The 12439-nt window shown below is 62.7% G+C and overlaps 1 protein-coding gene across 2 annotated transcripts; it reads left to right on the top strand.

Annotated features, from left to right (window-relative positions):
• Positions 1 to 2436: 2436 nt before the first annotated feature.
• SEMA4A (semaphorin 4A) lies at positions 2437 to 11432 on the top strand. 2 transcript variants are annotated; one of them, XM_017808421.1, is made up of 15 exons: positions 2437 to 2554; positions 6015 to 6152; positions 7122 to 7279; positions 7386 to 7448; positions 7529 to 7627; positions 8123 to 8231; positions 8336 to 8452; positions 8555 to 8685; positions 9092 to 9261; positions 9334 to 9484; positions 9693 to 9882; positions 9970 to 10085; positions 10171 to 10334; positions 10409 to 10521; positions 10801 to 11432. In XM_017808421.1, exons 1-15 carry the CDS (start codon positions 2551 to 2553, stop codon positions 11421 to 11423), a joined length of 2346 nt encoding a protein of 781 aa, XP_017663910.1. In that variant the 5' UTR covers positions 2437 to 2550; the 3' UTR covers positions 11424 to 11432. The 2 variants fall into 2 exon arrangements, with proteins under 2 accessions (XP_017663910.1, XP_017663911.1); XM_017808422.1 differs by lacking the exon at positions 2437 to 2554 and adding an exon at positions 4484 to 4559.
• Positions 11433 to 12439: the final 1007 nt, after the last annotated feature.

Raw genomic sequence — 12439 nt, 5'->3', positions numbered from 1 at the left:
TAGCCCCACAGCCAGGGTGGGGGCTCAGCAGGTACTGTGGATGGGGGGAAGCAGGTGGCCCCCCACACCCTGACTTATCCAAGGGTGGGATGCTGAGATCTCGGGCAGCCCCAGGAGAGGGACTGGTGGGGAGGAGATGGAATTTGCGGTGAGGGCTCAGACCTGCCGTACCTTGGGGTTTTGGGGACCAGATATTTCCCAGGATGGGATGGCCTGGGGAGGGGGCAGAACCTGAGCAAGCCCCTGACTGAAGGTTTCCTCCTACCGTAGGGATGACCCCCACACTCAGCCAGGGGGATCCCCTTTGCCCCCAGGCCGTGCCAGGCACTGGAGCGAGGTGGGAGGCGATGCCGGGGAGAAGGAGAGCCTTAAAGCCGGCACATAATCGGCTTTACCAGGCACAGCGCTGGGGAGCCGCGATGTGAGGGGACGCGGGCGGGCGGCCGGGGCGCAGGCACAGCCAGGTAGGTGCCTGGGGTGCCCATCCTGGGGGTACCCCCTACCCCAGCGCTCGGACACCTGGGTCCCCCCGAGCCACACGGGGCCACATCATCCCGGGTTTGGGTGCAGCAGGGCTGAGGCTCACAAGGGTAGGGGGTGTCAGGGGGTCTCTGGGGCATGGCTGCCACCTCCCAGCTTCAGGTGGGCTTGTGGGGATGCAGTGAGATGCCATGTCCCCTCCCAGGAGAGGGGTACAAGGAGTTCTCAGAGGTGGGTTCTCACAGGTTGGCAGGGGACACACTGGCCCCCTGCCTGTGCCCCGTTGGCCCCCTGTCTCTGCCAGCTCAGGCATGCCTGGGGCAGGTACCCCCAGAATGCTGCAGCCCATCCCCTCCATGGAGATCCATCCCAGCTCTTAGCCTGGCATTGCCAGGCCCCAAAAGTTATGAGGTTGTGCCAAGAATAGCAGGTTCTGGAACGGCAGGGAGAAGCCCCACGGAGAAGCCGGGACCTTGTGCTGCTGCCTGGCCATGCTGTCAGGAGGAGACAAGCCAGGAGACACAGGAACTGCCATGGGGAACTGCCATGGGGAAATGCAACAAGGAAATAATGCCCCGGGTCCTTCCTGCACCCCCCACGGGACCCCAGTGTCCCGACACCCCTGGGCTGGGTCACACTGGGGAAGGGCTGAGCTGGAGACCTGTGGGGTCCCTGCACAGACAGGGACAGGGACAGTGCAGAGCCCCATAGGGATGATAGACACACTATGAGGAGCTTACAGAGCCACATGGGGACCATACATACCCCACAAGGACCTTGCACAGCCCCGTGGGGAGCATGTACAGCCCACAGAGACCTCACACACCCCTATGGGGACTGTGACAGAGCCCGTGACAGAGCTCCAGCCCCATTCCAGCAAAAGCACTGAGTCAATGTGGGGTTTCTCCTGCTTCTCAGTCCCATGGGGCTGAGCCCTGCTCCAGGTTCTCCCAGAGTCTGTTAGGAGGCAGATGGGAGCCCAGAGCAGGAGCCATGGCCTGGCCTTGCTCACTTGTGCACTGAGTGTCACAGTCTCTGCAGAGGTGCCCTGGGGTGCGTGGTTGGGTGGGAGCACCCGGGTTTGGGTACACACTGAGGACCACCAGGTTTTTTGGGGGAAAGTCTAGCACAGGGAGCCTTGGAGCAATCACTGGGATGGGGTAGAGCTGGGACTGACCCCAGTGTCTGGCAGCCACCAGTTTACCAGCCGGGGCATGGCCAAGCAAGTGCTGGGGGCCCCGCCAGTCCCATGCCGGCCCCTCCAGGCCCCTGCGTACTGGGGGGGATTAAGGTCAGGCTGCCCCACTAATCCCAAAGGGGAGTTAAGATTTGAGCTTGTGCCTGCTGCCACTCCCTGAGGCTGCACCCCAAGGTGCTGCATGTTGTGGGACCCCTACCCCCCTGAGGGAACCAGGGAGGGCTCAGGGCCTGTGGCTCAGCCGTGAGGTGGGAGAGGTCCCTACACCAGACTCCAGATAAGCCTCCAGTGCTGGCAGGCACGAGGCACAAGCTCCTTACATTTCCCTGGGAAAGGCTCCCGAACACCACGGGAACCAGGGAGCCACTGGGGGGGCACTTGGCTCTGCTCCCCAGCCCCAGCAGGGCAGGTACCCCCATCGATGGGCCTGTTCCAGGCTTGCTGTTTTTGGGGGTGCTGGTACTGCACCCCAGCTTGTGCAGAGACTGGCACCTCCCAGTGCCTCGTGTGTGCTTGTGCAGTGGGGTCTGGGGGCAAAGTCACTTGCGGAGTCGTGTCGGGACGATGGCTGCAGAGGGAGGAAGTGGGGACTGAGGATCCTCTTTTGGGGCTCAGGGCACCCCACTCTCACACTTCTGGGAAGGAGAAGGGGGCAAGTTCCAAAGCAGAAGTGGGATCTGCTGGCACCAGCAGGGTCAGATTTCCTGGAAAGGGAAGTTCCAAGGGGCAAAGTGTCATCAACCAAAATTTGTGGGTGCTGTTGGGGGGGGACACACTGGAGGCCTGGTGCCACTGCTGTGCCCCAAACCCCCTTCTGGGACACCCCAAAGGCGGGTAGTGCAGGAAGCCAGAGCCAGCAGCACTCGTCTGGGATGGGTGAGTGGGAATGGGGGGGCTGAGACAAGGGTGGGGTTACAGGGACAGGATGTGGATATCGGAGTGCTGGCATGAGGTGCAAAAATGGGGGCGCAGGGATGGAGTGTGGATTTGGAGGTGTTGAGATGGGGGTGCAGGGACTTGTTGCCGATAGCAGAGAGCAAAACTGGGGTGAAGGGCCCCAATGTAGTTATGGTGGCACAGGAGTGTGTCAGGAGAGGGGTTGCACGGGACACGTGTGGGGGCAGAGGCGTGTCCCTGCACCTCAAGGGGATGAGGGTGTCAGTGGTGCGCGTGGGGTGGTGAGGGGGGTGCCCACGCGTGTGCTGGTGGGCACCCACCCTGCCCACACGGGGCGTGGGGTGCGTCTGTCAGGGTGTGCGTCGCTCTGTCGATGCGGGGCGGGTTCGAGCTGTGCAGCCCCGTGTCCGTCTGTCGGGGTGTCCGTCGGTCTGTCGGCGCGGGGGGGCCGCGGCCGGCCGAGGTACTGCCGTAGCCATGGCGACGTGAGCCGGATGCGGGGCCGGGGGATGCTGCTCCCGCCCGCCCGCCGCAGGTCGGTACCTCCGCACCGGGACCGGGGCCGGGGGCGGCCGGGGCGGCCGGGAGTGTCCGGGGGGGCTCCGCAGGGGCTGGGGGCCGAGCGGGGCGGGGGCAGTGGCCATAAAGGGGCTGGGCTTTGGGGACCCCCAGGGCTGATGCTGCCAGACAGCGACAAAGGGGCTGAGATCCTGGCCCCGGAGAGAGTCCCCCGCCCCCCCTCGCACCCTCCCGGACTCCCCTGCACTCTGCCCTCACATCCCTTCTACATTCCCCTCTCTGCCTCCCCCAGGTCCTGTGCACCCCTTCACACCCCCTCTTACCCCCAGCTCCTTCCTGTGCATCCTTCTCTCTCTAACCTGCACCCCCCCAGCTCTCCCCACCCTTTGTATCACCCCCCCCACGAATCCTCTCCCATCTCCCCTTGCACTCTCACCCCCCAGATTCCTCCCTTTCATCTTCTCATGTCTCTAGTCCACCCCTCCTCCTCCCTTGCTTTCCATCTCCCTAAACACACACACCCTGCTCCAGGTCTGGGAGGGGGGTGGATCAAAGGAGCCTCCTCCAAGCTGAGCTGTCCCAGCCCCTTCTGGGTGTTGGGAGCATCTCTGCACCAGCCCCCATGCCACAGGGATGCTCCTGGGAGGTGACATGGGCAGGGAATTGGAGACCAGCAGGAGAGAAGGACCCTGCTGTGAGAAACTGAGGCACTGGGAAGGTCTGGGCAGCCAGGAGATCAGTGCCACCAGCTGCACAGCTGCCCCACACTGTCACAGCTCACCTTGCTGAGCACATGGGCTGGGCCTGGCTCTGCCCCTGGCTTACAGGGAATCCTCCAAGAAGAGATCCAAGCAGGGCTGAGATCCACAGAGCCACGGCCGTGGTCAGCCCATAAGCATGAGGGGTAAACTAAACCACCCCAGTGTTGAGAGGCCCTTGGTGACACTTGCTCCCATGTGCCAAATCCCATACGGGGAGGCTGTAATGACAACACCCATGACATCCCCAGACCACTGTGGCCAGGGGACCCAGAAAAGAGAAGGTTCAGGGCTATGAAGGGATTCGGTTTCCCAGTCTGACAAAGCAGTCTTGAGGCTGCTCCTGCCTCACATCCTGTCAGCACTGGCTTGTGCTGGGGAACACTGGGAGAACACTGGGTGTTTCCCCCAGCCCCCTCCCCGAGCCTTCAGCCTTACCGAGGAGCCTCTGCTCCCTTTCCCACTCCCTCCTCCCCCTCTGCGGCCCCGATGGCTCTGGCCCAGGGCAAAACAATGCGGCCGGTCCAAGGCTCCGTGTGGCCCCGTCCCTCAGCCAGCCCTTCGCCAAGTGGGAAATCCGGGGCAGAGTAACCTACTTTCTGTGCTCACAAGGAGCTTCTGTCCCAGCCAAGCAAGGTGGTGGGGACAGCACTGCCCTCCCGGGGCTCCGTGTCCCGGCGGGCCGGTGTGGGCACCGGGGGAGGCAGGTAAGGAGGCCCCAACAGAGCAGGATGCTCCTCAGCCTCAGCTGGAGAGGGACATTGCAGCACCTCAGGTGTGGCTGTGCTGTTCAGGGGACCCCAGGGATTTGGCTTTGGTGGGTTTCTTGCCTGCAGCTTGGAGTGGAGGATGGAGACCCCAGAGAGGCAGGTTCCTGGGACAGCTGCAGGAGCTTTGTGGGGGAAATGCTTGGGCCTGGGGGGGCTGTCTGTGGGGGCAATGCTTCGCCCCAAGGGATTGTTTGTGGGAGCAGTGCTCAGGCGTGGCAAGCTGTTTGTGGGGGTAATAGCCCCATGGAGCTGTTCATGGGGGCGATGGATTCCTGGTCCCTGGAGCTGTTTATGGGGGTAATGCTCGGCCCTGGGGGGCTACTTGTGGGGGTGATGCTTGGCCCCAGGGGGCAGTTTGTGGGGAGCAATACTCAGCCCTGGGGGGCTGTTTTTCAGGGTGATGCTCAGGCCCGCTGTCGATCTTCACAGCCCACAGGAAAAATGCCATTATTTTTCTCACTCCAAAGATTTTCCCAAAGTATGAAGTGAATCCAGGCATCTGGGCACCCCATGTACCCCCTGCCACCCACTGGGCACGTAGCTGGAGGAGCAGAGCACCCCGAGTTCCCATCCCAGCTGCCTCCACCAGGCTTCGCTGCCGTCCCCGTGGGGGTGCGAGGCCAGGGAGGCGGGCGCAGGCACCCTCTGCCCCAACCTGCCGAGGCTCGTCCTCTTCCAGCAGGACTTTCAGGTTCCCACAGTCCTGGCAGGGCCACGCGGGGCTGGGCTGGGCTACAGCGAGCCCAGCACGAGCCGCACTGGGGGTCCAGCAGCGGGACCACACTTCAGCTGGACGCGGGGCATGGGCCCGCGGGGGTCCTGTGCCCGCAGCCCCCAGGGCTCAGGCTCCCGCCGGGTGCCGGTGCTCCAGGGGTGGAGGTGAGCCGCTCTGCTGGCGCCCGCCGGAGAGGTAATGCTGCTCGCTGGGCACACAGTGGCCACGAGCAAGGGGTCCTGGGGGCTGTGAGGTTCTTGAGATGCAGCTCTTTCCCCATCGCTTCTGCTGCAGAAAGAGCTGCAACAGGGGGGTACCCCGTGTATTCCCCGCTCCTTTTTGTGGATCCTCTGGCCAATGATGGAGCTGGACAGAGGAACCCCTGACAGGGATGGGCACCGTGGGGCTCTGCGGGGGCAAAGGTTGGAGCATCTGGACACCCCTGTGCGGGCGGTCCTGGTGCAGGAGCCCCATAGGGCAAGGGGACATCTCTGACTGTACTGGTGCAGCAGTGGGAAATTCTCACCCGTACTGGGGGGCTACACGAGGCTCGAGGCACTGAGGCACCCCCTCATCCTCCCCCTCTGTTCCGGGTGCTGCTTCCCCGTCTTGTTTCCGCTGGTTTGAGGCGCCACGCAGCCCAGCAGCGCGTGCCCTCACCCTCTCCCTCCCCACAGGGATGGTGCTGGGACCCTCTCGGGGCACATCCCTGCCGCCCCCCGCCATGCCCGCCGCCCTCCGCCTGCTCTGCGGGGTGGTGGTGCCGGCTGCCATGCTGTGCACCGAGCCCCTGCCCCGCATCACCTTCCCCAGCGGTGAGTAGGACACCGGGGAGGAGGGGGAGGGCTGGGAAGGGCTGGGACAGCTGGGGAGGGGGACACACAGCATTGGCCTGGGGGAGTGTCCATCCGCAGGGTTGAGTATCCAGAATCAGGAGCTGTGGGCTGCTCCCCATCACAGCCTCATCACCCCTCTCCTCACCCCCATGTGGGGCTGGGGACTGTGCCAGTGACCACAGGTGATGCAGTGGGTGAGGGGATCTGATTAGGCTGGTTGGCACCCCAGCAACTGTGGGAGGGGGAGCTGGGGACTCACCCCAGGGTGCCAGACCCAGCAGAGCCATTTTGTCACTCACTTGGCACTGAGGGTCTGCTCAGGGTCACCCTTAGGAGAGGAAAAGGGACAAGGCACAGTGTGTCCAGCTGAAAGGCAGGTGGCAAAGTAGGGGTTTGGGGGGCTGTGGGGTGATGGTTGGGCAGCAGGAGGGTCTGTGCCCCATGGCGGGGCTGTGCCCTTCCAGCTGTCACTTCCCATTTCCCACACAGCCATGATCAGAATTACAAAATCCCCCCCCCGTTTCGGTGCCTGGTGGGGGCAAATAAGAAGCTGCAGTCCCTGTCTGTGTCTGGGGCCACCCAGGGGGCTTGTGACCCCCGCCCAGGCTGGCATCCCAGGGCAGTGCATCCCCCAAATGGAGCACTGCCCTTGGCCTTGGCCCCAAAGCATCACAGGCACAGCCTGGGGGAAAACGCACCCCATTTCTGGGGTCTGAGACATCCAGCTCTTGCAGCAGGACCTGGAGAAGGCAGGGGGAGGTGGGGACCTGGATGTGGGAAGTGGAGACTGTGATGTGGGAGCTGCGGGGCAAGCACTGCACCCCATTTCCTGCATTAGAGGTGACACAAGCCATGGTGGCAGCTGCTACCACATCCGCCCGGGGGTGATGGTGGGCGTGGGAGGTGTGTGTGTCCCCTGGCCCCCGTCACCCCCTTTGTTCCTGCCAGAGGACCCACGGCGGACCCTCACCCACTTCAGCCAGGACAACGTCTCACACTATGACATCTTCCTCCTGGATGAGAGTGAGGAGGAGCTGTATGTGGGGGCACGTGACCGGGTGCTGGCCCTCACTGTCACCCCCGGCAGCATCCGTGCAAGAGCCTCGGTGAGCAGCCGTCACTTTCGGGGAAGCGGAGGGGTTCCCCTCCTCCCTCAGTTCCCCTACTGGGGCTGGGCTCAACAGCCCAGGACCATTTCCATTCCTTTTGCAGATAATGTGGGGACCCACGGCTGAGAAAACCTCTGAGTGTGCTTTTAAGAAGAAGAGCCAAGAGGTGAGATGGCTCTGTGGGGGCTCAGGGGGTCCCACAGAGCTGCCGGGGTGCTCAGCCTCCACTTTGCTCTTCCCCCCCAGACCGAGTGCTTCAACTTCATCCGAGTCCTGGTGGCCCTGAACCAGACTCACCTCTACGTCTGTGGGACCTATGCCTTCAGCCCTGCATGCACCTACATCGTGAGTGTCCCTCCCAAGACAGGGCCTGGGGGGGTCTCTGGGCAGGTTGTGTTTGTTGAGGACCCACAAAATACAGCCCCAGGAGTGAATTACATCACGAGGTGTCCCCGGGATGGGGAGTGCTGGGTGTCCCCCCACAAGGGGCATCTTTGTATTCCATAAAGGAGCACCCAGTGATTCTCACTCAGCTGCCAGTGACTCTTCCCCTGGCAGGGAAACTCTGATTTTGGGTTCTGGTCCCCTCAGGTGACACCAGGCTCCCTGTCCCTGCCTCAGTTTCCCCCTGGCTGAGGACGTGATGGGGACCATCACTCCCCAACAGGAAAGTGGGGAAAGGTGACAGGAGCTGGGTACCCCCCGTCGTCCCCTGTCATCATCCCTGCACTCACCTTGAAGACACAGGCCACCCCATGTCTGCAAGGGATTCCACATCCATTCCCTGCAGATTTGAGGTTGTTTTCGCTCCTTTGGCTGATTTTTCTCCCCTTCCCACAGCACCTGGAGAACTTCACATTGGTGTCCAGCAGCAGAGGACAACCCTTCCTGGATGGGAAGGGCCAGTGCCCCTTTGACCCCCAGCACAACTACACGGCCCTGCTGGTGGGTGAGTACGGGGCCAGTGGCCCCACGGGTGGGCACACCCCTGGGATGGAGCGGAGGGTGACAGTGTCCCCACATGGCTCACCCCTCTGCCCTGTCCCCGAGCAGATGGTGAGCTCTACACTGGCACCATGAACAACTTCCAGGGCAACGAGCCCATCATCTCCCGCTCGCTGGGCACCCGCACCCTGCTCAAGACAGACGCCTTCCTGCGCTGGCTCTCAGGTGAGCAGAGGGTCGGTCCTGGGAAGGACACACCTGTGCCGGGGGTGCCTGCAGCCCCCTCGACTCCAGCTCCTCACCCACCTGCCCCGGCTATGCCTGTAGATGACGCTGCCTTCGTGGCCTCCTTCAGCATCCCTGGGGACGACAAGGTCTACTTCTTCTTCGAGGAGACGGCCGAAGAGTTCGACTTCTTCGAGCGGCTCCTGGTGCCGCGGGTGGCCCGTGTCTGCAAGGTAGGTGCAGGGGTGATGGCAGGGGACGATGGCAGGGGATGACGACAGGGGACGATGAGGGTACAGAGATGGGGGAAGATGATGATGATGAGGGAAAATGACAGGGGACAATGATGAGGGGTGATGGTGGGGAACGATGGGGGCACAATGATGGGGCGTGATGACAGGGGAGAAAGACACGGACAATGATGGAGATGGTGATGATGAGGGACAATAGTTGGACGATGATGGGGGACGATGACAGGGGATGATGATGGGGGATCATAAAGATGACAGGAACCATGGAGGGTACAGTGATGGGGGATGATGACAAGGGATGAAGACAGGGCAGGATGATGGGGGACAATGACAGGGGATAAATGGGGGTATCCAGCTCCTGTTCCTGAGCACCCTCTGACTCCCACAGAGCGATGTGGGGGGGGACAAGGTGTTGCAGAAGAAGTGGACGACATTCCTGAAGGCACAGCTCGTGTGCTCCCAGCCCGGCCACTTCCCCTTCAACGTCATCCACCATGCCTTTGCCCTGCCCCGCCATGGTGGCGGCGCCGACTTCTATGCCGTCTTCACCTCGCAGTGGTGAGTGCCCAGGGGTGTGATGGGTGCCTGGGGTCCTGCAGCCTTCTGGTGCCCACCTGGATGTCCCCACAGGCAGGCAGGCAGGGCGGGCAGCGCCGCCGTCTGTGCCTACAGCCAGAAGGATCTGGAGAAGGTCTTCGAGGGCAAGTACAAGGAGCTGAACAAGGAGAGCTCCCGTTGGACTGTCTACAGTGGCCCTGACATGAGTCCCCGGCCTGGCAGTGTGAGTACTGCCCACCTTGGGGGACTCGACCCTTCCAGGGACAATGCTGGTTCCCAAGGGAAGGGGTTTGTGTGTCACAGTTTGCCCAGTGTGCTCACACTGCAAGCAGGATGCTGGCACAGGGCAGCGCTGTGACACAGCACACCCTCCCCTCCCTGTGCCTCAGTTTCCCCTCAGTTTCAGAGCACTGACCCCTCTCTCCCTGCAGTGCTCCGTGGCTCCCTCCTCAGACAAAGCCCTCACCTTCATGAAAGACCATTTCCTGATGGATGAGAAGGTGTCACCCATCCAGGGGAGGCCACTCCTGGTGAAGTCAGATGTCACCTACACACGCATTGCAGTGGATGAGACTCGTGGCATCTCAGGGACCACCTACCGTGTCCTGTTCCTGGCCACAGGTGGGTTTATGGGGGGTGCACACAGGGCCACCCCTTTGACCCTTCCCTTGGCTCCAAAGCCCTGGTGATGTCCCCTGTGCCCCGCAGCGAAGGGTCTCCTGCATAAGGCAGTGGAGCTGCCCGAGGGTCCCCACATCGTGGAGAGCATTGAGCTCTTCCGGACGCCGGAGCCAGTGAAGAACCTGCTGCTGGCCCCAGGGAAGGTAAGAAATGGGACCAACCAACAGCCACCCCAACCCTGGCGTGGGGGCTGGGGGGTGGCTCAGCCACACACCTCTCTCTCCACAGGGCACCATCTATGTGGGCTACTCCAGAGGTGTCCTCCAGGTCCCACTGGCCAACTGCAGCCTGCACCGGAGCTGCGCCGAGTGTGTGCTGGCACGGGACCCCTACTGCGCCTGGCATAGCCCCGAGGGCTCCTGCCAGCCCACCCACATGGCCACTGAGGACAGGTGAGCACCAGGATGAGGATGGGAAGGAGGATGCAGAGGGGACTGGGGTGCTGACCCCGCTCTCCCGGCTGCAGGAGCATGTGGCTGCAGGACATCGAGACGGGGAGCCCGGCCACCACATGCCACCGTGGGAGGAGCGTGGCCATGCCCCGGGCCTGGGGGCCACCAGAGGATTCCACCATACAGGGTTGAGTACGGGAGCGTGGCAGGGTGGGGCGCATGGGTTGGGATGGGGCACACAGAATGGGATGGGGCACATGGGATGGAACGGATCACACAGAGTGGGATGGGTGGCATGGGTGGGATGGGGCACGTGGAGCGGGATGGGGCACATGGAGCGGGATGGAGCACAGAGAGTGGGATTGGGCCCATGGGGTGGGATGGGGCACACAGGGTGGGATGTGGCCCATGGGGTGGTATGGGTCACACAGGGTGCTCTGCCTCACCCCACTCTCAACACCCGCAGTGCTCAACCCCCAGCCAAACACCATCGTCCACCTGCTGTGCCCTCGCCACTCTGCACTGGCCACCTACAGCTGGCAGCAGCCCAGCAGTGCCCAGGAGAACATGATGCAACTGCCTGACCACACGCTGGTGGTCATCATGCAGCCAGGGACAGCCGGCATCTACAAGTGCCAGGCCATGGAGAACGGCTACACCTGGACCGTGGCTCACTATCAGCTCAAAGGCTCTGCTGAGGTGGCCCTGGGGGATGGGCTGGATGAGGAGGAGCTGGCCTGGGGGTCCTCGGCCATTGGCACCCCCGTGTCATATTGGTCGCAGTTTGTGACGGTGACGGTGCTGCTGGTGGTGACAGTGACCGCGGCTGCCTGCCTGGCCCTGCTCGCCTACCGCGACCAGCTCAAGGCCCGCAGCAAGGTGCGGGGCTGCAGCGCTCCCCACAGCCCCCCGTCCCGCCACCGGGAGAAGGTGCCCCTCAACGGGGGCACTGGAGAGCCCCCGGCGCCCGGAGCTGCCGCTGAGGAGGAGGAGGAGGACGAAGGCTCCCATGCTTGCTGCCTCCAACTCGATGGGGACATCGATGTGGACAACAACCGGCTCCACGTGCCGGGGCAGAACACGGCGTGACACTGTCAGGGGACACCCTGGGGAGGGTGGGAGGGAGGGGATGTGAATGTGAAGGGGGTTTGATTTTTTTTTTGGGGGGGGGTGGGGGCTTGTTTTGGTTTGTGTTGGGGTTTTTTTGGTTTTGTTTTTTTTTATTTAATACACGTGTTTTAGCATAAGGTGACATGCTGGGGCAGGGGGTGGGGTGGGCCCTAGGAGCAGCAGGGGCAGGATGGGGCAAGGTGGTGGGAGAGGGAGAGGGCAGGGGGCAAGGGCAGGTCAGGAGGACAGGGAAAGGACATGGCACAGAGAAGGAACATGGCTGTGGGGCCAGGATGTGGGGTGGGAATGGATGGATGGACATGGCAGATGCTGTCACTGGTGTCACCCAGAGAAATACCCCCAGGATCCATTAAAACCTCAACACAGGGAAGGCTGAGCCTGCCAGGCTCCATGGGCCAACCCCACGGGCACCCACCCTGCACTGCCAGACCCCCTTCCTGGACACTGCATGGCCCTGGGGCGGTGGAGCCCCCTCAGTCCTCCCCAGCTGCCCCCCCATTTCCAACGCCTTTGATCCGCCCTTTCTAAGCCAAACCAGCTGTAAATTTTCCCGCCCTTTGCTTTTTTTATTAAAAAAGGAAAACTCAACGCATGGCACTGCTGGGTCTGGGGAGGGAGGAGCGCCGGGCTCAGCGCCAGCCCAGGCCTTTCGGGCAACGTGGGGGGATGTGTGAGGCGTGTTTGAGGGACACGTGTGTGGTGAGGGGGACACGTGTTCACGTGCAGCTCGGGCACGTGCAGGGCGTGACACATATGCACACATGTGCACATGCGTGTGCAGAGCATGTGGGATATGCGTGCAGGTGTGCGAGGTGGGCACGTGAAATAAGGGGTGAAATGAGGGGCGATGACATGAGGACGGGGAGGGAGGGCTCTCTTACACCCGCCCACCGCTCCCTCCCTTTGCGTGCATCCCTGCTGTTGTCCCCTGTTGCCGCCGTGCCTCCGGCCCTTCCAGAATTCCCCCCAGGAAG

The sequence above is a fragment of the Lepidothrix coronata genome, unplaced genomic scaffold (assembly GCF_001604755.1).
Source record: "Lepidothrix coronata isolate B3197 unplaced genomic scaffold, Lepidothrix_coronata-1.0 Scaffold23, whole genome shotgun sequence".
Taxonomy (NCBI): domain Eukaryota; kingdom Metazoa; phylum Chordata; class Aves; order Passeriformes; family Pipridae; genus Lepidothrix; species Lepidothrix coronata.
This window is presented reverse-complemented; position numbering and strand designations above follow the sequence as displayed.